This window comes from Anomaloglossus baeobatrachus, chromosome 1 (assembly GCF_048569485.1).
Source record: "Anomaloglossus baeobatrachus isolate aAnoBae1 chromosome 1, aAnoBae1.hap1, whole genome shotgun sequence".
Classification (NCBI taxonomy): Eukaryota; Metazoa; Chordata; class Amphibia; order Anura; family Aromobatidae; genus Anomaloglossus; species Anomaloglossus baeobatrachus.
The window spans coordinates 872,468,658-872,495,865 of record NC_134353.1 but is presented as its reverse complement, the minus strand read 5'-3'; the positions used below and the strand labels follow the sequence as shown (position 1 = coordinate 872,495,865).

Sequence of the window (27,208 nt, the reverse complement as noted above, 5' to 3'; positions counted from 1 at the left end):
AACGCCTCCAAAGGACAATAGAGGTAGGATCGTCACTCGGCGCGGACTCCATGCTTCGCTCTGTCTCCATTTCTGCAGCCTTCTCTGCTTATATTTGATAAGGCCTCATTCAGACATGCATGTTCTTATCCAAACATATCAGAAGGCAAATAAAAGCAAAACCGCTCCCCTGGTTGTGTGACGCACACACCAGTGTATATCACATGTACAGCTGCTGCACGGACCACAAGCCACAAGGGGCTAAGGTACAAAATCCAGGGGAACGGCCTATGTAAGAGGTCAGATGTCTGAATGAGGCCTAAGATTAAGAGAAAAGTTTTGGATCAATGGGATGTCCCTGATCTTAAGGACGGGGCGTTACTGTGCTCCAGCTGTATGATCAGCACCTCTTTATTGCCTATGGAATGGAGGGTCTGGGGCAGTCCATTAACAATGGATGGAGCAGGGGTGCACTTACCGCCGCTCCATTCATTGGAAGGGTGGGAGCCCCCAGCGATCAGCTAGTTGCACCTAAACTTTGCATAAGTAATACCTTGCTATGTTGATACAAACCCTGTAGTCTTATAATAATAATCTGCATTCTAATTCTTGTTTTTTATGTTCCTTTCAGCAATCGGTACAGCCCGGGCACGGCCAAGCCAACCTGTAGAACCGCCGGCCTCTGCACAGCAGAATGGTAGTGTTTCAGATATATCTCCAGATCAACCTGGAAAAAAGGACTTTGGCCCTCCTTGTATGTAACACATGTCTAGGATTGCTTCATATTCTATGTGCACTTTCCCACACGCTGCATAGACGTCATAAGCACTGGGTGTTAGTATCGCACACGGCAGACTCATGGCACCATGCGTACAGAAGCATCTCTAGCGCTTTTTACATTTATTTATTTTATGTGACTTTCCATATTTGCATTCACGTTTGCATGTAAGTAGTGCCATTGTTTGTTTTTTTTTCTTTTGCATGTGCAATTTTTTGAGGTTTCCTAGTCCTTGTGATTGGACTGTGCACATTACCGTCTGCAGGAGCCGGAGCTGCGGACAATGTTTCCCACTCTGTATCGTCCAGGCAGGGATTGTGCATGTTATAGGAGTAATTCGGGAAATATGTCCCTAATAACTTGCAGCCTCTACCAGTGAGCTCTTATATACAGCATTCCAGAATACTGTATATAAGAGCCCTGGCCACTATGTAGAACGTTAAAAACACCTTTCTAATACTCACCTAAGGGTGGTCCGGTCCGATGGGTGTCACTGCTCTGTCTGGCGCCTCCTCTCTCGTGCAATTTCCATCCTGTCCAGCATCGTACGTTATTCACACAGAAGCCAGCATTGCGGTCCTGTGCAGGTGCCCTTGATCTGCCCCGGGATGCCCCCAGTTGCCTAACTGGACTGTTCCCTTTTTTTAGCATTGACTGTAGGTGTCACCTCAGTTGGAGACCATGGGCAGCTAAGATGTAAATACACATATTGGCAAAAAAAAAAGGAAAACTTAAGTTTTTTTTGTTTTTTTTTTTTAGCATAGAAAATGTTGAAACTTTTCAAACTTCTCAAATCACTTTATTAGAGGAATTGTCTTCATTGGTGTAAAATTTCATGTACGTGTCTTCCAAACCCCGGCTTTTCTGCAGTCTCCTTGCCTGCTTTTAGCTGCATTGCTATCAGTCAGTCTACTCAACCGGATCAGCACCTGTATCTCACAAACAGTGACTGTCAGACTATCGTGGTTCACTTGGCGCCGATGCTACATCACAGTGCTATACAAATGAATGGGGGTGCAGTGCGACCCCGAGGGTACAGCGACAAGCAAGCAGCAAGAATTCCAACCTTGTCGGATTTTTGAAACTTGCTTGGCATCCGATTCGAGTGCATTGGATGCGACTCTCGGCTCCCGCTGTGCTGCCAGTGTGAGCCGAGTGCAAATATTTCAAAAAACTGACCCGCACATCCTACAAGTGTGTATAGGTGCCAGCTGAAAAAAACATGGCAAATACAAAATGGATACAGCTGCACACTAAATGCCATCAATCTATAAGGGAACTCTGGTACTGCATTACTGCTATATGAAAAAATGAGATTTTTAGTTTATGAATTGGCCAATGCATGTAAGCCTGGAAATCAACGGCAAGGTAAATCCATTTTGTATTTGCTATGTTTTTTTCAGCTGGCACCTATACACACTTGTAGGATGTGCGGGTCAGTTTTTTGAAATATTTGCAGTGAGTTTCTTTCTGACTGAGCACTCCGCCCTATAAACCAGGCTGTGTTAATAATCCTTATACCAGGAGTCCTAGCTGCCCAGACATGGAGGTTAGTCCAGATAGTGGCATTTCAAGTTAGATTTTTAGTCTAGCTGCCCAGGCATGGATGTTTTTAACCTAGATAGTGGCATTTTAGTTAGGGACCCGGAATATTGAGATTTACCTTGCCGTTGGTTTCCGGGCTTACATGCGTTGGCCAATTCATAAACTAAAAATCTCATTTCTTTGTCGCTCCATTGGGAGACCCAGACAATTGGGTGTATAGCTTCTGCCTCTGGAGGCCACACAAAGTATTACACTTTTAAAAAAGTGTAACCCCTCCCCTCTGCCTATACACCCTCCCGTGGACCACGGGCTCCTCAGTCTTCTTCACCATCCCTTATGCGGCTCTGGGAGAAGTGGGAGCCTAAACGGTCATCCACGTGCTGGGACCGTGCTCCATCCGCAGCCCCTGGTGGAACCTGCCGGACCAGAGCTTCGTCACCCCCAGGGACCGGGCCCTGCAACTTTAAGGTACTCTGTGTCCCCATGTGGGGACTGTACAGGGAGCCTTCTCCCCGGAAGTCCCGCGGTAGTTCCGTCCGTTGTCTTTTCGGCGGACTTCCGCGCACACCGCGCCTGCTTGTCGGGCACAGTCTTAAATTTAGCCCCCGGCTTTGCCGCGGCCTAGTCGCGAAAAATCCCGCCCCCAGGCCTGCCTGTCAGCTGTAAGGGCGGGATTACCGACATCACGTCGGCTTTGAGGGCTGGAGCATCTTTGCATGTCTCACCCCCCCCTCATTGACCACTATGGGACCTCCAGATTCCCGCTTTTTGCCGGCGCCGCCCACGGCTCCACGCCCCCACTGAGAGCTCCGGCGGCCATTTTTGGCATTCTGCCGGTGTATGCTACTCAGCGGCAAAGCTCTACAGCTCCGGGGGATCCACGACAGGGAATCTGGAGGACACACCGCTCGTTAGCGGTTGGTAAGCCACACCGGTCACCCGGTGCTGGTCCCCCATATTCGGAAAGGCTGTATACCCTTTTCCCATATACCCTCAGTGGTCACTCTCCTAAGAGACACCGATTGCTTACAGCATGTCGTCCACAAGGAGCAAAGCCCCTAAGGCACAGATTTTTTTTCTCGGCCTGTACCTCTTGTAGGGTTAGGTTGCCTGCGGGATCCACCTACCCTCACTGTGATCAATGCACGACTCCTTCCACGCTTGCTCAACCGGAGCCTCGGGCACTTGTGGGCCCCTCGGCTCATGTAGATCCCCCTGCTCCCCCTGAGCAGTCAGCAGGGACAGAGAATCCATTGCACAGTCTATAGACAAATGGTCATCTAAGCTCCCTGAGGCATTGCAGTCCAGACCGGGCCCTTCACAGGCCCCGGCCCCTGTTCGTTTGTCTCCTCCAGGCCCTTCTCGGTCCGCGCCGCATGGCGCTCCCAGGATTCGCAGCCCCAGACCGGCTAAGCGGCCTCGCTGGGACTCTTCCCCGGCCTCCTCACGCTGCTCTGGATCCCAGCTTGAGGACTCTCAGGAAGACGAGGCGGACGTGGGAGCTCAGGGCTCTGACCCTGACTTCACCCTTAACCTTGATGCCCCTGAAGGGGACGCCTTAGTAAATGATCTTTTCTTTGTCGCTCCATTGGGAGACCCAGACAATTGGGTGTATAGCTTCTGCCTCCGGAGGCCACACAAAGTATTACACTTTAAAAAGTGTAACCCCTCCCCTCTGCCTATACACCCTCCCGTGGATCACGGGCTCCTCAGTTTTATGCTTTGTGTGGAAGGAGGCACACATCCACTCATGCATTCTCATACTTAGTTATGTCGGTTGGAAGAAAAGAGGGCCCCCACGGGGCACCCGGCATGTTCCCTTCTCACCCCACTACGTCGGCGGTGTTGTTAAGGTTGAAGTACCCATTGCGGGTACAGAGGCTGGAGCCACATGCCGTCTCCTTCACCATCCCTTAGCGGCTCTGGGAGAAGTGGGATCCTAAGCGGTCATCCATTTACTGGGACTGTGCTCCCTCCGCAGCCCCTGTGGGACCCTGCCGGACCGGAGCCTCTTCAACCTCAGGGACCGGGCCCTGCAACTCAAAGGTACTCTGTGTCCCCATTGGGGACTGTGCAGGGAGCGCACCTTCTTCCCGGAAGCCGCGGCAGCTGCTGAATTGAGAAGGCCGGTGGACTTCCGCGCCGACCGTGCCTGCTTGTCGGGCGCGGTCTCAAATTTAGTCCCCGGCTTCATCGCGGCCTAGTCTCAAAAATCCCGCCCCCGGGCCTGCCTGTCAGGGGTAAGGGCGGGATTACCGACCTGACGTCGGATGTGAGGGCTGGAGCATCCTGCATGTTTTCCTCCCCCCTCACTGATCACTGTGGGGACCCCAGATTCCCGCACTTTCCTGGCGCCGCCCACGGCTCCACTCCTCCCCTGAGAGCTCCGGCAGCCATTTTTTGGCATTCTGCCGGTGGAGGATTCTCAGTGAACAGCTCTGCAGCTCCGGGGGATCTAAGGCAGGGAGTTTGGAGGACACACTCCGCTTGTTAGTGGTCGGTAAGCCACACCGGTCACCCGGTGCTGGTCCCCCTAGGGTGCCGGAATAGATACGTGTATATATATATATATATATATATATATATATATATATATATATATATATATATATATATATATATATATATATATATATATATATATCTGTTCGGTCGGGCTGTATACCCCTTTCCCATATACCCTCAGTGATCACTCTCCTAGGAGACAACAGCATGTCGTCCACAAGGAGCAAAGCTGCTAAGGCACAGGGTTTTTTTGCGGCCTGTACCTCTTGTGGGGCTATGTTACCTGCGGGTTCTACCTACCCTCACTGTGAGCAATGCTCGACCCCTGTTTCGCTTGCTCAGCCGGAGCCTCGTACACTAGTGGGCCCCTCGGCTCATGTAGACCCCCCTGCTCCCCCTGTCCAGGCTGCAGGGACAGAGTTCGCCTCTTTTGCTGAGAAACTCTGAGTCACTTTCTCAATCCATGGCTCAGTCTATGGACAAATGGTCTTCTAAGCTGCTAGAGGCTTTGCAGTCCAGACCGGTCTTTTCACAGGCCCCGGCCCCTGTTGGCTCGTCGCCTCCAGGCCCCTCTCGGTCCGCGCCGCAGCGCGCTCCCAGGTTGGCCCCTAGGTCTCAGGCGGAGGACTCCTGCCCGGACCACAGTCCTAGACCGGCTAAGCGGGCTCGCTGGGAATCTTCCCCGACTTCCTCACGCTGCTCGGGATCCCAGCTTGAGGACTCTCTGGAGGACGAGGCGGACATCGCAGCTCAGGGCTCTGACCCTGACGTCGCCCTTAACCTTGATACACCTGAAGGGGACGCCTTAGTAAATGATCTTATCTCGTCCATCAACCAGGTGTTGGATCTCTCTCCCCCGCCTCCTCCTGTAGAGGAGTCGGCGTCTCAGCAGGAGAAACACCGGTTTCGGTTCCCCAAACGTACACGCAATGCGTTTTTCGATCACTCTAACTTCAGAGACGCTGTCCAGAAGCCCAGAGCGGTCCCGGACAAGCGCTTTACTAAGCGCCTCACTGACACGCGTTACCCCTTCCCATCTGAAGTCGTTAAGGGTTGGGCTCACTGTCCCAAGGTGGATCCTCCAGTCTCAAGATTGGCGGCTAGATCCGTGGTATCGGTTGCAGATGACTCATCGCTAAAGGATGCCACTGACAGACAGATAGAGCTCCTGGTGAAGTCCATCTATGAGGCCACGGGCGCGTCTTTTGCCCCGGCCTTTGCAGCCGTGTGGGCACTCCAAGCTATCTCGGCTTGTCTGACTGAGATTAATGCTGTCACACGTAATTCTGCTCCGCAAGTTGCGTCTTTGACCTCTCAGGCGTCAGCCTTTTCATCCTACGCCATGAACGCCGTCCTGGACTCTGCTAGCCGTACAGCTGTAGCATCCGCTAACTCTGTGGCAGTCCGCAGGGCCATGTGGCTGCGCGAATGGAAGGCAGACTCGGCTTCCAAGAGGTTCTTAACCGGTTTGCCGTTTTCTGGCGACTGTTTGTTTGGCGAACGATTGGATGAGATTATTAAGGAATCCAAAGGAAAGGATTCCTCCTTACCCCAGGCCAAACCTAAGGGGCCTCAACAGAGAAAGGTTCAATCGAGATTTCGGTCCTTTCGTCCCTCCGCCAAGCCCCAATCCTCTTCGTCCAACAGGCCGGAGAAAGGCCAGAGGAACTCCTATGCGTGGCGATCCAAGTCTCGCCCACAAAAGGCCGCAGGAGGCACTGCCTCCAAGACGGCTTCCTCATGACTCTCGGCCTCCCCTGATCGCATCCTCAGTCGGTGGCAGGCTCTCCCGCTTTGGCGACGCCTGGTGGCCACATGTTCAAGACCGATGGGTGAGAGACATTCTGTCTCATGGTTACAGGATAGAGTTCAGCTCTCGTCCTGCGGCTCGCTTCTTCAGAACCTCTCCGCCCCCCGCTCAGGCCGACGCACTTTTTCAGGCAGTAGCCGCTCTAAAGATGGAAGGAGTTGTGATCCCCGTTCCCCTTTAGGAACGTGGTCGCGGATTTTACTCCAACTTGTTCGTGGTGCCAAAAAAGGACGGGTCATTCCGTCCCGTTTTGGACCTCAAGCTACTCAACAGACATGTGAGAACCAGACGGTTCCGGATGGAATCCCTCCGCTCGGTCATCGCCTCAATGTCACAAGGAGACTTCCTAGCATCGATCGACATCAAGGATGCTTATCTCCATATACCGATCGCACCCGAGCATCAACGTTTCCTGCGTTTCGCCATCGGGGACGAACACCTCCAGTTCGTGGCATTGCCTTTCGGCTTGGCGACAGCACCACGGGTTTTCACCAAAGTCATGGCATCCGTTGTGGCGGTCCTGCATTCTCAGGGCCACTCGGTGATTCCCTACTTGGACGATCTCCGATCTAGTCAGGGCCCCGTCTCTGGTGGCGTGTCAACAAAGTCTATCTGTCGCTCTGGCGACTCTCCAGCGGTTCGGGTGGATCATCAACTTCCCGAAATCCAAGTTGACACCGACCCAATCACTGACGTACCTTGGGATGGAGTTTCATACCCAGCAAGCGTTAGTCAAGCTTCCGAGTGACAAACAGCTTTCTCTGCAGGCAGGGGTGCAATCCCTTCTTCGGAGTCAGTCACACCCCTTAAGGCGCCTCATGCACTTCCTGGGGAAGATGGTGGCAGCTATAGAGGCAGTCCCGTTCGCGCAATTCCATCTTCGGCCACTCCAATGGGACATTCTCCGCAAATGGGACAGGAGGTCGGCTTCCCTCGACAGGAACGTCTCACTTTCCCTTGCAACCAAGACGTCACTTCAGTGGTGGCTCCTTCCCAATTCTCTATCGCAGGGAAAATCCTTCCTACCCCCAACCTGGGCTGTGGTCACCACGGACGCGAGCCTGTCAGGGTGGGGAGCGGTTTTTCTCCACCACAGGGCTCAGGGAACCTGGACTCCGATAGTCATCCCTTCAGATCAATATTCTGGAGATAAGGGCAGTGTATCTAGCCCTATTGGCTTTTCATCGGTGGCTGGAGGGCAGGCAGATCCGTATCCAGTCGGACAACGCCACTGCCGTCGCATACATCAACCACCAAGGCGGCACTCGCAGTCGTCAAGCCTTCCAGGAAGTCCGACGGATTCTGCAGTGGGTGGAAGCCACAGCCTCCACCATCTCCGCAGTTCACATCCCGGGCGTAGAAAACTGGGAAGCAGATTTTCTCAGTCGTCAGGGCATGGATGCGGTGGAATGGTCTCTGCACCCAGACGTGTTTCGAGAGATCTGTCGCCGCTGGGGAACGCCGGACGTCGATCTCATGGCGTCACGGCACAACAACAAAGTCCCGGCATTCATGGCACGGTCTCAGGATCACAGAGCTCTGGCGGCGGACGCGTTAGTTCAGGATTGGTCGCAGTTTCGACTGCCTTATGTGTTTCCTCCTCTGGCGATGCTGCCCAGAGTGTTACGCAAGATCAGGTCCGAATGCCGTCGCGCCATTCTCGTCGCTCCAGACTGGCCGAGGCGGTTGTGGTACCCGGATCTGTGGCATCTCACGGTGGGTCAACCGTGGGCGCTTCCAGACCGCCCAGACTTGCTGTCACAAGGCCCGTTTTTCCATCTGAATTCTGTGGCCCTCAACCTGACTGTGTGGCCATTGAGTCCTGGCTCCTAGCGTCTTCAGGGTTATCTCAGGATGTCATTGCCACCATGAGACAGGCCAGGAAGCCTACATCCGCCAAGATATATTATAGGTCTTGGCAAATCTTCCTATCCTGGTGCTCTGATAACGGTTTTCCTCCATGGCCGTTTGCCTTACCCACTTTTCTTTCAATCCGGAATGGACAAGGGTTTGTCACTTGGCTCTCTCAAGGGCCAAGTATCGGCGCTCTCCGTATTTTTTCAAAAGCGCCTAGCCAGGCTTCCGCAGGTCCGCACGTTCCTGCAGGGAGTTTGCCACATAGTCCCACCTTACAAGCGTCCGCTGGAACCCTGGGATCTTAACAGGGTGCTAACGGCTCTTCAGAAACCACCTTTCGAGCCGCTGCGGGATGTCTCTCTTTCACGTCTTTCGCAGAAGGTGGCCTTTCTAGTGGCAGTCACATCACTTCGGAGAGTGTCTGAGCTAGCAGCGCTGTCGTGCAAAGCCCCCTTCCTGGTGTTTCACCAGGATAAGGTGGTTCTGCGTCCGGTCCCGGAATTTCTCCCTAAGGTGGTATCCCCTTTTCATCTCAATCAGGATATCTCCTTTCCTTCATTTTGCCCTAATCCAATTCACCAGTGTGAAAAGGATTTGCACTCTTTGGATCTTGTGAGAGCACTCCGGCTCTACATGTCTCGCACGGCGCCCCTGCGTCGTTCAGATGCGCTCTTTGTCCTTGTCGCTGGCCAGCGTAAGGGTTCGCAGGCTTCCAAGTCAACCTTGGCTTCGTGGATCAAGGAACCGATTCTCGAAGCCTACCGTTCTTCTGGGCTTCCGCTTCCTTCAGGGCTGAAAGCCCATTCTACCAGAGCCGTAGGTGCGTCCTGGGCATTGCGGCATCGGGCTACGGCTCAGCAGGTGTGTCAGGCAGCTACGTGGTCTAGTCTGCACACTTTCACGAAACACTATCAAGTGCATACCTATGCTTCGGCAGACGCCAGTCTAGGTAGGCGAGTCCTTCAGGCGGCGGTTGCCCACCTGTAAGAGGGGGCCGTTTTTTCGGCTCTTTTTTATTGAGGTATTCTTTTACCCACCCAGGGACTGCTCTTGGACGTCCCAATTGTCTGGGTCTCCCAATGGAGCGACAAAGAAGAAGGTTTACTTACCGTAAATTCCTTTTCTTCTAGCTCCTATTGGGAGACCCAGCACCCGCCCCTGTACCCTTCGGGCTGGTTGTTCTTTTGTGTACACATGTTGTTCATGTTGATTTGTTCTTATGGTTCATGGTCTTCAGTTCTCCGAACATCCTTCGGATTGCATTTACCCTAGACCAATTTATAAGTTTTCTCCTTCCTGCTTTTGCACCAAAACTGAGGAGCCCGTGATCCACGGGAGGGTGTATAGGCAGAGGGGAGGGGTTACACTTTTTAAAGTGTAATACTTTGTGTGGCCTCCGGAGGCAGAAGCTATACACCCAATTGTCTGGGTCTCCCAATAGGAGCTAGAAGAAAAGGAATTTACGGTAAGTAAACAAAATTCCCTTCATCTCGTCCATCAATGAGGTGTTGGATCTCTCACCCCCATCTCCTCCTGCAGAGGAGCCGGCTTCTCGGCATGAGAAGCACCAATTTCGATTTCCCAAACGTACTCGCAATACGTTTTTTGATCACTCTAACTTCAGGGACACTGTCCAGAAGCCCAGAGCGGTTCCGGACAAGCGCTTTGCTAAACTGCACACTGACACGCGTCATCCCTTTCCGCCTGAAGTCGTTAAGGGCTGGGCACACTCCCCCAAGGTGGATCCTCCAGTCTCTAGATTGGCCGCTAGGTCCGTTGTGTCTGTTGCCGATGGCTCATCCCTGAAGGATGCCACTGACAGACAGATAGAGCTCTTGGTGAAGTTCTATTCATGAGGCTACGGGCGCGTCTTTCGCCCCGGCCTTTGCGGCCGTGTGGGCTCTCCAAGCAATCTTGGCATGTCTGACTGAGATTAATGCCGCCACGCGGAATTCTGCTCCACATGTTTCATCCTTGACCTCTCAGGCATCAGCATTTTCGTTCTACGCCATGAATGCCGTACTGGACTCCGCTAGCCGTACGGCCGTGGCATCCGCTAACTCCGTGGCAGTCCACAGGGCCATGTGGCTGCGCGAATGGAAAGCAGACTCTGCCTCCAGAAGATTCTTAACTGGTTGGCTTTTTTCTGGCGACCGTTTGTTTGGCGAACGGTTGGATGAGATTATTAAGGAATCCTTGGGAAAGGACTCCTCCTTACCCCAGTCCAATCCTAAGACACCTCAGCAGAGGAAGATCCAGTCGAGGTTTCGGTCCTTTCGTCCCTCCGCCAAGGCCCAATCCTCTTCGTCCAACCGGCCGGAGAAAGGCCAGAGGAACTCCTATGCGTGGCGGTCCAAGTCACGCCCCCAAAAGGCCTCGGGAGACACTGCTTCCAAGACGGCCTCCACATGACTCTCGTCCTCATCCAGCCACATCCTCGGTCGGTGGCAGGCTCTCCCGCTTTGGCGGCGCCTGGTGGCCACACGTTCAAGACCGTTGGGTGAGAGACATTCTGTCTCATGGTTACAGGATAGAGTTCAGCTCTCGACCTGCGGCTCGTTTCTCCACCACAGGGCTCAAGGAACCTGGACTCCAATAGAATCATCCCTCCAGATCAATATCCTGGAGATAAGGGCAGTATATCTAGCCCTATTGGCTTTCCATCGGTGGCTGGAGGGCGGGCAGATCCGAATCTAGTCGGACAACGCCACTGCCGTCGCCTACATCAACCACCAAGGCGGCACTCGCAGTCGTCAAGCCTTCCAGGAAGTCCGGCGAATTCTGCAGTGGGTGGAAAACACAGACTCCACCATCTCCGCAGTTCACATCCCGGGCTTAGAAACCTGGGAAGCAGATTTTCTCAGTCGTCAGGGCATGGACGCGGGGGAATGGTCTTTTCACCCAGACGTGTTTTCGAGAGATCTGCCGCCGCTGGGGAACGCCGGACGTTGATCTCATGGCGTCACGACACAAAAACAAGGTCCCGGCCTTCATGGCACGGTCTCAGGATCACAGAGCTCTGGCCGCGGACGCTTTGGTCCAGGATTGGTCGCAGTTTCGACTGCCATATGTGTTTCCCCCTCTGGCGATGCTGCCCAGTCTACTACGCAAAAATCCGGTCCGACTGCCGTCGCGCCATTCTCGTCGCTCCAGACTGGCCGAGGCGGTCGTGGTATCCGGATCTGTGGCATCTCACGGTGGTCAACCGTGGGCACTTCCAGACCGCCCAGACTTGCTGTCCCAAGGCCCGTTTTTCCATCTGAATTCTGTGGCCCTCAACCTGACTGTGTGGCCATTGAGTCCTGGCTCCTAGCGTCTTCAGGGTTATCTCAGGATGTAATTGCCACCATGAGACAAGCCAGGAAACCAACGTCCGCCAAGATCTATCACAGGACTTGGCAAATCTTCTTATCCTGGTGCTCTGATAACTGTTTTTCTCCATGGCCGTTAGCCTTACCCACATTTCTTTCATTCCTACAATTTGGAATGGATATGGGTTTGTCCCTCGGCGCTCTCAAGGGCCAAGTGTCGGCGCTCTCCGTGTTTTTTCAAACGCGACTAGCCAGAATTCTGCAGGTCCGCACGTTCCTGCAGGGGGTTTGCCACATGGTCCCATCTTACAAACATCAGTTGGAACCTTGGGATCTTAACAGGGTCCTGACGGCTCTTCAAAAGCCGCCTTTTGAGCCGTTGCGGGATGTCTCTCTCTCCCGTCTTTCTCAGAAGGTGGCCTTCCTGGTTGCAGTCACATCACTTCGGAGAGTGTCTGAGCTTGCAGCCCTTTCATGCAAATCTCCTTTCCTGGTTTTCCACCAGGATAAGGTGGTTATGCGTCCTGTCCCGGATTTTCTCCCTAAGGTGGTATCCCCTTTTCATCTAAATCAGGATATCTCCTTGCCTTCCTTTTGCCCTAATCCAATTCACCAGGGTGAGAAGGATTTACACTCTTTGGATCTAGTGAGAGCACTCCGGATCTACGTGTCTCGCACGGCGCCCCTGCGCCGTTCAGACGCGCTCTTTGTCGCTGGTCAGCGTAAGGGCTCTCAGGCCTCCAAGTCCACCTTGGCTAGGTGGATCAAGGAACCAATTCTCGAGGCCTACCGTACTTCTGGGCTTCCGCCCCCTTCAGGGTTGAAAGCCCATTCTACCAGAGCCGTAGGTGCGTCCTGGGCATTGCGGCACCGGGCTACGGCTCAGCAGGTGTGTCAGGCGGCCACGTGGGCTGGCCTGCACACTTTCACGAAGCACTATCAAGTGCATGCCTATGCTTCGGCAGACGCCAGTCTGGGTAGGCGACTCCTCCAGGCGGCGGTTGCCCACCTGTAAGAGGGGGCCGTTTCCGGCTCTTTCTATTGGAGTATTGGTTTACCCACCCAGGGACTGCTCTTGGACGTCCCAATTGTCTGGGTCTCCCAATGGAGTGACAAAGAAAAGGGGAATTTTGTTTACTTACCGTAAATTCCTTTTCTTCTAGCTCCTATTGGGAGACCCAGCACCCGCCCCTGTGCCCTTCGGGCTGGTTGTTCTTTTATGTACACATGATGTTGATTTTTTTATTTTTTTATTCATGGTCTTCAGTTCTCCGAACATCCTTCGGATTGAATTTGCTCTAGACCATTTATAAGTTTTCTCCTTCCTGCTTTTGCACCAAACTGAGGAGCCCGTGGTCCACGGGAGGGTGTATAGGCAGAGGGGAGGGGTTACACTTTTTTAAAAGTGTAATACTTTGTTTGGCCTCCAGAGGCAGACGCTATACACCCAATTGTCTGGGTCTCCCAATAGGAGCTAGAAGAAAAGGAATTTACGGTAAGTAAACAAAGTTCCCCTTTTTTTCATATAGCAGTAATGCAGTGCCAGAGTTCCCTTATACAGTTTGAGCCGAGTGTCATGCCACTGTGGTGCAATCCTGCGATTGGAGCACAGCTGCAGTGGAGAGGGAGAGATGAATCGACCTATCTCCTCTATTCCCAGCTGATTCAATTATTGCACTGCACTCCGTTGTCATCCAAGTGCAATGCGATGTTTCTCTTGCACCCATAGACTTGTATGGGTGCGAGTAAAAACAGATTGGATTTCACCTGCAGCATACTGCGACTGTTTTCTCGGTCTTATTAGGTTTGAGAAAATAATCGCAGATGGGAACATAGAGTAATATGGGCCTGGGTGGAATGTGTTTTTTTTTTTTTTTTCTAATTACATCCCATTCGGACTGTTTTACTCGCCGTGTCTCCTAGCCCTTATATATAAAATATATATTTATTTATTACACACACACTATTATTCTCTGATCCTGGCCGCTCCGGACTCGCTCAGTCATGGTTTATCCGCACGATTTCATAATAATGTAACCACTAATTATATCTGGGAGGTTTATACAAAGCTGAATATCAGCAGAGCGCGAGTGTTTCAGAGTTTCACTGCCAGACAATAAGCCTCTGCCTGTAGTGGTTTATGTAGAAAGTGGCCGCAGGTGATCCCCGATGTGACGGCCGATGATTCGGCTTCTTGGCGGTTTTGTCAGTTTGAGAGATGCAAATTCAGTGGTGATAACTAGAAATGAGCGGATGCTTCACAAAAGGAAAAACTGTTCACAATTCACTGTTAAAAAAAAAAAATAATAATAAATAAATTCTAAATGCTAATTGAGTAATATAGGGACAATGTTTTTCTTATGACAAGGGCAAGAGTAAGTAAAATGAGAAAGGAGGGATCTGGAAGGGGGCATAAACCTCAGTGGGGTCTGCATAAAGGGGACCTGTCAGCCTCCTCACATGTCTGTTTTGTGTCATTGTGTTTCCTATAAAATAAATTTGGAGTGGGTTTTTTTTATAACTCTATTTTGTGCTGTTCCTCTGTTGCTCCTATTATAAGAAATATAGACAATAGGGTGGTACCAGCTGCCTAGTAATGGCGGGTCTCTTCTCACTGATGGGACAATGTCAGACGGTGTTGGGACACACCTCCCAGTAATAACACCCAGTTGTTAATTTGCACCTAAATTTCTAAGCAATATAATAAACAGCACAAAATACAGAGTAATGGTCAGCACACACGGCGAGTAATACGGAGCTAGTGGAATGCGATAAAAAAAATCGCATTCCCCTCGGACCAATATTACTCTATGGGGCAGCTCCCGTGAGCGATTATTTTCTCAGCCCTAATCGGTCCGAGAAAACCGTTGCAGCATGCTGCGGGTGCAATGCGATTTCGTTCCACGCGCACACATGCAAGTCTATAGGGCGAGAGAAACATTGTACTGCTCTCGTGTTACACCGGTGTAATGTGAGAGCAGTGCGATTCTCACATCAGACGGCAACAGAGGCGATAGGGAGATAAATCCCTCCCCTTTGCAGCGCCGGCCCTCCCCTTTGCAGCGCCGGCCTGATCGGACTAGACTCTCATGACAGTTGCATGACACTTGGCTTTCTTAAAACAAAAGACGCTGCAGAGTTGTTATATTATGGTGAATACAAGACGGTTAGGGTTAGGGGCTGGGGGTGCGCAGGGGTTGTCCATACTAGATGATTCCCATAAGTAGATAAAACAAAATGTCTTGTGTCTATGCGTGTTTGGCAGGTCATCAGGGAGGTGCCCCTTCCATTGGTGGCATACGTGGTACAGCATAGTACCAGTAATAGGGCGTATGCATAAGAAAGCTGCTCTAGTTACATGACCGATCCGGTCACCATAGCTGATCCTTTTGAGGTCATAACGTAAAAGACGAGATGAGGGCTCCTTAGTATTCATCACATGCCCTTATAATACCTGAGGAGCTGCAGACCTGACCCACCGGATATCATAAATGTGTAATTATTGGGGGGTCTGACCTGAAATACCCTTGCCAACCCTGAGAGCTGTATCCACCAAAGAAGTGGCCTGAATGTCCCTTTCTATGTACATTAGTGGTAAATAAACCAGCTGAACGCTATAGACCGTGTCCTGCCAGGTAGTAATCTGTGGACGGCAGAGGCCACCTGGATTCCCGGGAGACCCTGAGGATCTAGTGGAATGACATGTTATCGTTGTGTCGGAGGGGTCTGGTAGTATAACCTTAGCGATGCCACTGGCTGGGTACACACAGATAGTAGCGAGGTGTGGGGCGGTGGATGGGTCCGGACATCACTGGCTTTGTCTCTCTCATTGTAGCGCTCCATATCTGCCCTCTGGATGCATTCATTGCTAGATGTAGTTTTAGATTTTTTTTCTCCATGTACATATTGCATATTTTATTTTAGTTTTTATTTGGAGTAAAATCACTTTTAGGCGCTGCAGCCGGCATTGATGTGACGTCGCTGCTCTCATGTGACGACTGTCCTCTTCTCTATCAGCCAGGAGAAAATCCAACTGTGTGAAGGAAGTAGAAAAACTGCAAGAGAAGAGGGAGAAGAGACGGCTACAGCAGCAAGAACTGCGGGAGAAGAGGGCTCTGGTGAGATCTGCGCGGCTGTGTGCCTGTGCCCCGTACGAGACTGTCCGCTGACCCTTATGGTACCGGCGGGCTCGCATGACTGTGGGCGGTGTATGGCGATAATAAGAGGAGAGCCGAGTCATGAGGACTGCATTATGTTGTTACCGATGTAGCAGAGCTGAACATTATGAGAAAACTAAAGCGGAAACATGATGTGATGATTGTGTTGAGCGAGATCAGCTCTGCTACATCTGTATACCTTACATGCTTATTATATGTGACTTTACATAGGACTGCAGTCCCTGCAGTGAATCCACCTTATCTTGTCCTACACATCAGCTGACAAACCTGTCACTACATCATCTGTGCACGCTGTGATTTTACATTCTGGTCTGTTGAGTTGCGTTTGACCTTTATTCCTATGTTAAATCAGAAAGAAATAGTGTTCCCCAATATAGCCCTGCTCTCATACTCGCACATACAAAGTTCAGAACGCTGAATTACACCAATGAGCCTTGGGCTATGTGCACACATAGCAGATTTGTGTGCAGTTTTTTTTTATCACATTTTGCCTGGTTTTTTATGCCTTTTTGTTATGAGTTTTTAGGTAATGGCAATCGCGGGGATTCCTGCGCTGTACCCGAGCGATCACTGCCAGGTCTCCAGCTGATGTTACAGCCTGGATGTGCCTTTCACTGCGTCGCTTCCGGTAGTTTAACCCCCTGAATTCTGCAATGAATGCAATTGCAGCATTCAGGAGGCAAGGAGGGGAATTGCTTACCTGTCCCTGGTGATCGGGTCCCTGTAATGTGATCACAGGGACACGATCGCTGAAATGGCAACCTTGGGTCCGTCACCATGATGAATGGGTTACTGAGCTACAGAGAGCCTCACAGACCATGCCAGATGCACAGTGAGTGAGGCGAAATGTCAGTGCTGCGAGTGCAACACTGACCGATATAATCAACTGCAGAGATCGAGCATTGCAGGGAGTTATATATCCGTGATCAGATGCAGGGAAAAATGCAGAAAGAGTTGACATGCTGCAGATTATTTTCTGCACCGAAATCTGCAATGAAAAAATGTGCAATATGTGCAGAGCAAGTCAGTATTCCCATAGACTTTGCTGGGATGCGTTTTCTCCTTGCAGTATTGATTAAAATCTGCAGGAAAAAGAAGACCTGAAAAAACGTGGCAAAAACGCAGCGTGGGCGCACAGCCTTAAGGGGGTTTTTCAGGCCAAAAAAAGTGTAAAATATCTTCACATAGTAAGCCATAATACATACTCGCTGTCCTGTTCAGTCAGGTGTCTCGAGTCTTCTCCACTACGAGTGTTTTTGGTGCTGGCAGATGACCGAACCAGTGTGTGAAGGGGGCTGGCTGACCTTATTCATAGCTAGCCAGCCCCTTCTCTGTCACTCGATGTATAGAGGAGCCGTGGTCCTTCAGATGTCACACATTGGGGTCTCCTGTATGAAGTCAGTGGGGAAGAAATCTGTAATTACCTGCAGATTATTCATTGTAATCACTTATATCTTCTAATTCTTTGTCTTCTGCCTTTTGTAGGACGTGGATGCCACCAACCCAAACTATGAAATCATGTGTATGATAAGAGATTTCCGGGGCAGTTTGGATTACCGGCCCCTGACTAGTGCAGATCCTGTAAGTTCCGGCTTCTCATGTTCAGTGCTGCGGTGTTGTGCTGTGATATTTGTTACGTTCTTGTCACTTTTGTGGTGGCATTTTATCATGTACCCCCTACCTGACCTCCTACAGATACACTGATCTGACACCCGTAGTCTTCTGCGGCTTCTAAGGGGTACTTTGCACGTTGTGACATCGCTATCCGATGCTAGCGATGCCGAGCACGATAGTACCCGCCCCTGTCGCAGCTGCGATATCTTGTGATTGCTGCCGTAGCGAACATTATCGCTACGGCAGCTTCACACGCACTTACCTGCCCTGCGACGTCGCTCTGGCCGGCGATGTGCCTCCTTCCTAAGGGGGCGGGTCGTGCGGTGTCACAAGGCAGGCGGCCAATAGAAGCGGAGGGGCGGAGATAAGCTGGATGTAAACATCCCGCCCACCTCCTTCCTTCCGCATAGCCGGTGGACGCAGGTAGGAGATGTTCCTCGCTCCTGCGGCTTCACACATAGTGATGTGTGCTGCTGCAGGAACGAGGAACAACATCGTATCTCCTATTGGTGCGACATTATGAAAATGACGACGCTACACAGATCACCGATTTACGACGCTTTTGCGATCATTTATCAGCACATCTAGGCTTTACACGTTGCAACGTCGTTACCGGCGCCGGATGTGCGTCACTTTCGATTTGACACCAACGAGATTACAGTAGCGATGTCGCAGCGTGCAAAGTACCCCTAAGTTCTTCCCAGTTGATCTGCGGGAGGTCCGGGGATTTTGGTCTACATACACAAGCTAAACAGTGGCCTCATTACTCCGTGTAAAACCTTTTACTTTAGCTTTTGTAATTTGCAGACGTCATAACTAAATAATTTCATGTCTCTTACTACAGATTGATGAGCATCGGATATGTGTGTGTGTCAGAAAGCGCCCACTAAATAAGAAAGGTAAGCACCGATGTACCCGGTATGCCGTGCCCCCGCCTTTATCAGACCGTCAGTTCCTCACTGATCACCTGTGGCACGTGGCCATCTGCAGAGATCTGCCACACTCCATCTTACTCCGATATTTACTAGGTATATTACGTGGGATGATCGCAGGGCTCATTAGTCCCCACCACTGTGTTTTATTGTCTCGTCTTTGCTGTTTAAACGTATATATGTGGTCATCCACGCTACACTCTAGGCGGCATAGGCCAATGTGGGCCCAAAAAAAATGGGAGCATGGTCACTGATATTTATATGGCGCATAGCTTCCTGGTACATGTGTCCACATTGTGCTTGTATTTTATGTGTCGTCATTACGGGCGCCTCCATTTCTGCCTTTTATTTTATACTTTACTACTCTGTAAATTCCTTAAAGGGGCTGTCCAGTGGAAATAAGTTATCACTTATGTACAGGGCAGGGGATGACTTGCTGATCTGTAGGTCTCTGACCTCTGGGACCTACGCCTATCAATTGAATTGGGGTATTTGTAGTTTTGATAGTAAACTTTTAACCCAGCTAAAAATTTCAGCAACAGGTTATACCTCAATCACCGCTCCATTCCTTCTTTAAGATGCTACGGGAAAAACTCAAGCACAGCGCTCGGCAGATCCAGAGTGCTTGGGTTAAAATGAATCCATTATGCCGATCACTGCAGGTCCCACAGGCCGGACCCCAACCGATCAACCAGTGTAGATGGAAAATGAATTGTTTTCACCAGTCAACTCCTTTACATATGGAAGTTGATGGCATTGTAGTGATGGGCGGAGAATACCCCCTGAGGTGTGTTGCTGTTTAGTAACTTCTGTGCTGACTTTTGTGTACCGTAACTGTTACTTCGGACATTTTGGGTACTGGACCTGTTATTGCTGACATTTGGGCGCCGCACCTGTGACGCCAGGCGTTTGGGCGCCGCACCCGTCACTGCGGGCGGTTGGGCGCCGCACCTGTCGCTGCGGGCGGTTGGGCGCCGCACCTGTCGCTGCGGGCGGTTGGGCGCCGCACCTGTCGCTGCGGGCGGTTGGGCGCCGCACCTGTCGCTGCGGACGGTTGGGCGCCGCACCTGTCGCTGCGGGCGGTTGGGCGCCGCACCTGTCGCTGCGGGCGGTTGGGCGCCGCACCTGTCGCTGCGGGCGGTTGGGCGCCGCACCTGTCGCTGCGGACGGTTGGGCAGTGTAATGTTTGGCAAGGTGAAGCCCACATGATTTTTAAAAGCCTCTTTTTTTGGGGGTGAGGGGGGTGAATATTACCGGCTGATGAGGTCTGGGAAATGTAAGTCAGCCTGATCTAAACTCATGCAGCATCAGACATGTGTCTGTAAGTTCCAGAACAATGATGGCTTATTTCTTTGTCGCTCCATTGGGAGACCCAGACAATTGGGTGTATAGCTACTGCCTCCGGAGGACACACAAAGTATTACACTTAAAAGTGTAAAGCCCCTCCCCTCTGCTATACACCCTCCCGTGCATCACGGGCTCCTCAGTTTTTAAGCTTTGTGCGAAGGAGGCACACATGCAAGCATAGCTCCACAACTTAGCCAGCAGCAGCTGCTGACTATTTCGGATGGAAGAAAAGTGGGCCCATATAGGGCCCCCAGCATGCTCCCTTCTCACCCCACTCTGGTCGGCGGTGTTGTTAAGGTTGAGGTACCCATTGCGGGTACGGAGGCTGGAGCCCACATGCTGTTTTTCCTTCCCCATCCCTGCAGGGCTCTGGGTGAAGTGGGATCCATAATCGGTCTCTAGACACTGGGACCGTGCTCCCTCCGCAGCCCCTGGGAATCTGCTGGACAGGAGCTGAGTATCGTCAGGGACATGGCCCTGCTACTGCGAGGTACTCTGTATCCCCTTGGGGACGGCGCATGGCGCGCTTGTGTCGTACACGCTGCAGCACTGCTGGGCGTGTTAGTGCGCCGGGACCGCGCTTGTGGCCGGCTGCGCTTACACTCTAGTCTCCGGCTTCTGCCTAGTACCGCATATTCCAGGTGCTCTGTGTCCCCGTTGGGACGGCGCATAAAGCACCTTGGGCACAGACGCTGCAGCGACTGCGGCGTGCGTGTGGGTCCGGGACTACCGCGCCGACCGTGCACTGCCGGTCGGCCGCGATTTCAACTTTAATCCCCGGCTTTTGCGGCCTAGTATGGGATTCTCCCGCCCCCAGACCTGCCAGTCAGGGAAAAGGGCAGGACGGTCGGTATGACGCCGACAGTGAGGGCTGTAGTACATTGAGCTGTCCTCCGCCCCCCTCACTACCCACGCTGAGGCACCAGATTCCCGCACTTTTGTGTGAACACGCCCACGCCTCCCTCCTCCTCAGAGAACGCCGTCAGCCATGTTTTTTTCAGCACCTTCTGGCTGCAGCTGAGGGAGATCCGGGTCAGAGAATCTGAGGGCTACAAGCCACATCCGCAGCCCCTGCCGGAGACGGAGTATCGTCAGGGACACCCTGCAGCTACAGGTACTCTGTGTCCCCGTTGGCACGGTGCCTGAAGCACCTTGGCCTCAGACGCAGCTGCGATTGCGGTGGGCATTCTTTGTCCGGGACTACCGCGCCGACCATGCATGTTTGCCGGCCGCGGTTTTACTTGAGTCCCCGGCTTTTGCGGCCTAGTGGGTTAACACTCCCGCCCCTGAGCCTGCCAGTCAGGGAGAGGGGCGGGAGGGTCGGTAGGTTGCCGACAGTGAGGGCTGGAGCACACCTCGCTGTCCTCCGCCCCCCCTCACTGATCCCTATAGACCACCGGATTCCTGCAGACACCTGCATCATAACGTAGGGAGTGCTGGAGCATACGTTGCTATCCTCCTTCCCCCTCACTGAGCACTGGGGGGCACCAGTTTTCAAAGGTGGTCTTCCTAGGGGGTTGTCCCCCCCTGGGTACCGCAGTGTATATATATATATATATATATATATATATATATATATATATATATATATATATATATATATATATATATATATATATATATATATATATATATATATATATATATATATATATATATATATATATATATAATGTCTATCTATATGATTTCACTGTTCGGCAGCATTATTGTTTTTGGCTGTATACCCTCACTGATTACTCTGCGGACGACAGGCTGTTGTCTGCTCTTAAAGAGTAAGGGTGCCAAAACACTGGCTTATTTTAACCTCTTGTGCGCCTATATTACAGGAACTGCACAGATAACAGCGACAGAGTTTCCATGATGAAAACTTCGCCGGCGTTCCCGGTCCAAGCGGCAGGGACAGAGTTACAGCTTGCTGAGAAACTCTCTGGGTCATTTTCCCTATCCATGTCTCAGGCTATGGACAAGTGGTCGGCTAAGACACTAGGAGTTTGCAGTCCAGACCGGTCCCTTAAACAGGCCCCGGGCACTGCGAGATCGCCCCAGGCCTCTATCGGTCTGCGACGAAGCGTGTTCCTGGGGTGGCCTCTAGTTATGACGTGGGGTACTCCAGCACGAGCCGCAGTCCCAGTCCGGCTAAGCAGCCTTGCTTGGAATCTTCCCCGACTTCTTCAAGGGTCTCAGCTTGAGGACCCTCTAGAGGAGGGGGCGGAGGTCGCAACCCAGGACTCTGTCCGGACGTGGCTCTAACGGCTTCACAGATACACACCTTCCCGGACAAGCGTTTTACTAAACGTCTTATAACACATTCTCCTCTGACGTTGTTAACGTTCGGGCTCAGTGTCACAAGGTGCCCTCCAGTCTCTTGACTGGCGGCTAGATCAGCAGTAGCAGTGGCTGACGGGGCCACGCTCAAGAATGCCACGGACAGACAGATAGAACTCCTAATGAGATCCATCTATGAACCCATAGGCGCGTCCGTTGCCCCAGCCTTTGCAGGGGCGGGCACTCCAGGCTATCTCAGCTGCTCTGTCTCAGATTAATGCGGTCTGCTCCGCATTTAGCGTCTTTGACGTCTCAGGCGGTGGTATTTTCATCCTCCGCCGTGCACAGAGAACCTTTCCTGTATGGCGGTCCAGGTCAGGGGAGTGGTCCCCACGTGTCCTAGACCGATGTAAGGGACATTCTGTCTGACGGTCACAGGATAGAGCTCTGTTCTCGTCCTCCGACTCGTTGCTTCAGAGCATCTCCGTCCCCCGAGCGAGCAGATGCATTTCCAAGCGGTGAACACCAGATAGGACGGATCACTCCACCCCGTTCTGGACTTCACACTGCTCAACGGACAGAGAACCTGACGGTTCCGGATGGAATCTCTCCGCTTTGCCATCGCCTTTGATGGCCCAAGGAGGCTTCCTAGCATCAATCGATATCAGGGATGCTTATCTCCACGTGCCGATTGTACCAGAATTTCAGCGCTTACTGCGCTTCGCCATAGGGGACGAACACCTTCAGTTCGTGGCACTAACTCTCGGCCTGGCGACAGCCCCACGGGCCTTCACCAAGGTCATGACAACGGTAGTAGCGGTCCTACACTCTCAGGGACACTCGGTGATCCTTTACTTAGACTATCTGCTGGTCAAGACTCCCTCTCGGGTGGCATGCCAACATAGCCCGAACATTGCTCTAGAGACTCTCCAGAGATTCGGGTGGATCATCAATTTCCCAAAGTCAAGATGGACACCGGCCCAATCACTGACATATCTCAGCATGGAGTTTCATACTCTCTCAGCGATAGTAAAGCTTCCGCTGGACATACAGCGTTCACTACAGACAGGGGTGCAATCGCTCCTTCAAGCCCAGTCACACCCTTTGAGGCGCCTCATACACTTCCTAGAGAAATTGGTGGCAGCAATGGATGCAGCTCAGTTTGCGCAGATTCATCTACGCCCACTTCAATGGAACTTTCTCCACAAATAGAACAGCAAATCGACGTCCCAACACAGGAACGTTGCTCCTTCTCGGGCAGCCAAGGCATCCCTTCAGTGGTGGCTTCTTCTCACTTCTTATCGAAGGAAAAATCCTTCCTACCCCCATCCTGGGCTGTGGTCACGGCTGACGCGAGTCTGTCAGGGAGTCTTCCCCCGCCACAGGGCTCAGGGTACATGGACTCAACAGAGTCCTCCCCCCAGATCAATGTTCCGGAGGTGAGGGCAGTGTATCTAGCCCTAAAAGCGTCCCAGCCATGGCTGGAATGCAGGCAGATCCGATTTCAGTTGGACATCGCCACGGCGGTGGCATACATCAACCACCAAGGCGGCACAAGCAGTCGGCAAGCCTTCCAGGAAGTCCGGCGGATTCTGCTGTCGGTGGAAGCCACAGCCTCCACCATCTCCGCAGTTCACATCCCGGGCGTAGAAAACTGGGAAGCAGACTTCCTCAGTCGCCAGGGCATGGACGCAGGGGAATGGTCTCTTCACCCGGACGTGTTTCAAGAGATTGTTGCCGCTGGGTGAAACCGAACGTCGACCTATTGGCGTCCCGGCACAACAACAAGGTCCCGGCATTCATGGCACGTTCTCAAGGCCAGATTGGTCGCAGTTTCCACTGCCTTACGTATTTCGTCCTCTGGCGATGCTGCCCAGAGTGTTACGCAAGTTCAGATCCGACTGCCGCCGCGCCATCCTCGTCGCTCCAGACTGGCCGAGGAGGTCGTGGTACCCGGATCTGTGGCATCTCACGGTAGGGCACGTTCCTGCAGGGGGTTTGACACATAGTCCCTCCTTCCAAGCGTCGGCTAGAACCCTGGATCGGAACAGGGTGATACCGGCTCTTCAGGAACCACCCTTCGAGCCGATGAGGGATATTTCTCTTTCACGCTTTCGCAGAAGGTGGTCTTCCTAGTGGCAGTCACGTCACTCCGCAGAGTATCTGACATAGCAGCACTGTCATGCAAAGCCACCATTCCTGGTGTTTCACCAGGACAAGGTGGTTCTGCGTCCGGTTCCGGAATGTCTCCCGAAGGTGGTATCCTCTTTTCATCTCAATCATGATATCTTCTTACCTTCTTTTTTGTCCTCATCCAGTTCACCGATGTGAAAAGGATTTGCTCTTGTTAGGTCTGGTGAGAGCACTCAGACTCTATATTTCTCATACGGCGCCCCTGCGCCGCTCGGATGCGTTCTTTGTCCTTGTCGCTGGCCAGCGTAAAGGGTCGCAGGCTTTCAAGTCAACTTGGCTCAGTGGATCAAGGAACCAATTCTTGAAGCCTACCGTTCTGCTGGGCTTCCGGTCCCTTCAGGCTGGAGGCCCATTCCGCCAGAGCCATAGGTGCGTCCTGGGCATTGCTGCACCAAGCTACGGCTCAGCAGGTGTGTCAGGCGACTACCTGGTCGAGTCTGCACACTTTCACGAAGCACTATCTAGTGCATACCTACGCTTCGGCAGATGCCAGCTGAGGTAGGCGGGTCCTTCAGGCGGCGGTGGTCCACCTGTAGGAAGGAGCCGTTTTACGGCTCTTTTATCGAGGTATTCTTTTACCCACCCAGGGACTGCTTTTGGACGTCCCAATTGTCTGGGTCTCCCAATGGAGCGACAAAGAAGGGAATTTTGTTTACTTACCGTAAATTCCTTTTCTTCTAGCTCCAATTGGGAGACCCAGCACCCGCCCCTGTGCCCTTCGGGCTGTTGTTTTCTTTGTGTACACATGTTGTTCAGATTGAATTGTTCTTGGCTATGGTTTCAGTTCTCCGAACATCCTTCGGATTGAATTTACCTTATTCCAAGTTATAAGTTTCCTCCTTCCTGCTTTTGCACCAAAACTGAGGAGCCCGTGATGCACGGGAGGGTGTATAGCAGAGGGGAGGGGCTTTACACTTTTAAGTGTAATACTTTGTGTGTCCTCCGGAGGCAGTAGCTATACACCCAATTGTCTGGGTCTCCCAATTGGAGCTAGAAGAAAAGGAATTTACGGTAATTCCCTTCTTTAGCAGCGTCTGCACTTAGTGACGTAATGACAGGGCACACGGGGACATTGGAGGCAGCAGCGGGAGACAGGGGAGGATCGCATGAAGTGCAAAAATAAATCGCAAGAAAGTCAGAGGTTTCACCCCTTCATGACCAGGTTATGCTCTACCTCATCTTCAGTGAATATTCCAGACTTTCACTGTACGAAGATGACACATTGTGAAATAACCCGCCATCTCTGGGCCGCAGATTGTGGCCACACTGGTCTCTTACAGCCTATAGATTGTTTGCTTGCCAGGTGCTGTGCAAATAATTAGATTATGATTTGTGGATTCCCACTGATGGACACTGAGATCACCGCTCTAAAGCTCGATTGTCACATTTACTTTGGCAGAGAACAGTATGAAGGATCTGGATGTCATTACTATTCCTAGCAAAGATGTTGTGATGGTGCATGAGCCCAAGCAGAAGGTGGACCTCACCAGGTTCTTAGAAAACCAAACATTTCGCTTCGACTATGCCTTTGATGAGACTTCGCCAAACGAGATGGTCTACAGGTAGGTCTCCGAGCGTTGTCCTGGTCCATGCACCATAGTCTCGCTGTATTGTCTGTAGAAATGTAAGGAAATCCCATTCTCACAGTAAGTGCCACTTTGGTTTACACAAACTGACAGCTACCACCAGCAGGACCCGGGAGGATTACACAGCTGAGCTGTGCTGCTATGGGGACAATTGTATTAGTCACTGCCGGGACAGGTGAAGGCAGCAGGCGGGGTGCTCCCCGGTGCCGGATTCTTCACTGTGACCTCATTCTAGGTGTGTGTTACTGAAGGAATTTCCATGACGCTGATTTTATAGATGTCCCTGCAGAGCACAAGTAGTCTAAAGACATTTCATGACTTGTTTTGTTTTGTGGTTATCCTTGCATTATTTCGTATCACTGTGCTGCAGATAGATCAGAGTTACAGCAGTGCATTTACATTTATAGGGTACAATATCTAATACATAAAGCTGTGTGTGTGTGTGTGTGTCTCATGTGACTCGGGGAACATTTTAGACTGTTTTGAGGGGAGACTTTAACCCCGCCCTTTACAGTTTTTCACCAAAAATCCTGCTTACATTAAAGTCAAAGGAGCTGGAAGCTACGGGTCATTAACAGGAGCTTTGATTGGTTGCTATCGGCAACAAAGGACATTATTAGTATAAAAAGCTTATTTTTGAGGTAATATGATTACTGTGCGGAGAGACTGTGCGGGCTCGGAGAGGCTGTGCGGGCTCGGAGAGGCTGTGCGGGCTCGGAGAGGCTGTGCGGGCTCGGAGAGGCTGTGCGGGCTCGGAGAGGCTGTGCGGGCTCGGAGAGGCTGTGCGGGCTCGGAGAGGCTGTGCGGGCTCGGAGAGGCTGTGCGGGCTCGGAGAGGCTGTGCGGCTCGGAGAGGAGAGACTGTGCGGGCTCGGAGAGGAGAGACTGTGCGGCTCGGAGAGGAGAGACTGTGCGGCTCGGAGAGGAGAGACTGTGCGGCTCGGGGGGGAGAGGCTGTGCGGCTCGGGGGGGGAGAGGCTGTGCGGCTCGGGGGGGGGGGAGAGGCTGTGCGGCTCGGGGGGGGGGAGAGGCTGTGCGGCTCGGGGGGGGGGGGGGAGAGGCTGTGCGGCTCGGGGGGGGGGAGAGGCTGTGCGGCTCGGGGGGGGGGGAGAGGCTGTGCGGCTCGGGGGGGAGAGGCTGTGTCAGTTTCACACTAAGTACCTGGCATTGCCCATGATAGTAACTACAGCTAGTATATTTAGAAGAGCCCCCCGATGGGGACCCAACAGTGGAGAAGGGTCCTGTATCTATCCCCTTATAGCACTTGCTTTCCGTTTTATGCAGCTCATGAAACATTTAACACGTC

At 52.1% G+C, this 27,208-nt stretch overlaps 1 protein-coding gene across 4 annotated transcripts in view; it reads left to right on the top strand.

Moving 5' to 3' along the window:
* Positions 1-27,208, top strand: part of KIF2A (kinesin family member 2A) — a 186,389-nt gene that overhangs the window by 49,918 nt on the left and 109,263 nt on the right. For 2 of the 4 annotated variants that reach the window (XM_075326312.1, XM_075326328.1), the window contains exons 4-9: positions 1-23; positions 611-676; positions 15,803-15,903; positions 17,449-17,544; positions 18,422-18,476; positions 25,717-25,879. The exon at positions 1-23 is cut by the window's left edge and continues 32 nt beyond it. In XM_075326312.1, the coding sequence (XP_075182427.1) occupies positions 1-23; positions 611-676; positions 15,803-15,903; positions 17,449-17,544; positions 18,422-18,476; positions 25,717-25,879 (504 nt within the window). Of the gene's footprint in view, positions 24-610; positions 734-15,802; positions 15,904-17,448; positions 17,545-18,421; positions 18,477-25,716; positions 25,880-27,208 lie in introns of all 4 variants that reach the window. The other 2 variants (XM_075326303.1, XM_075326320.1) reach the window with 1 other exon arrangement.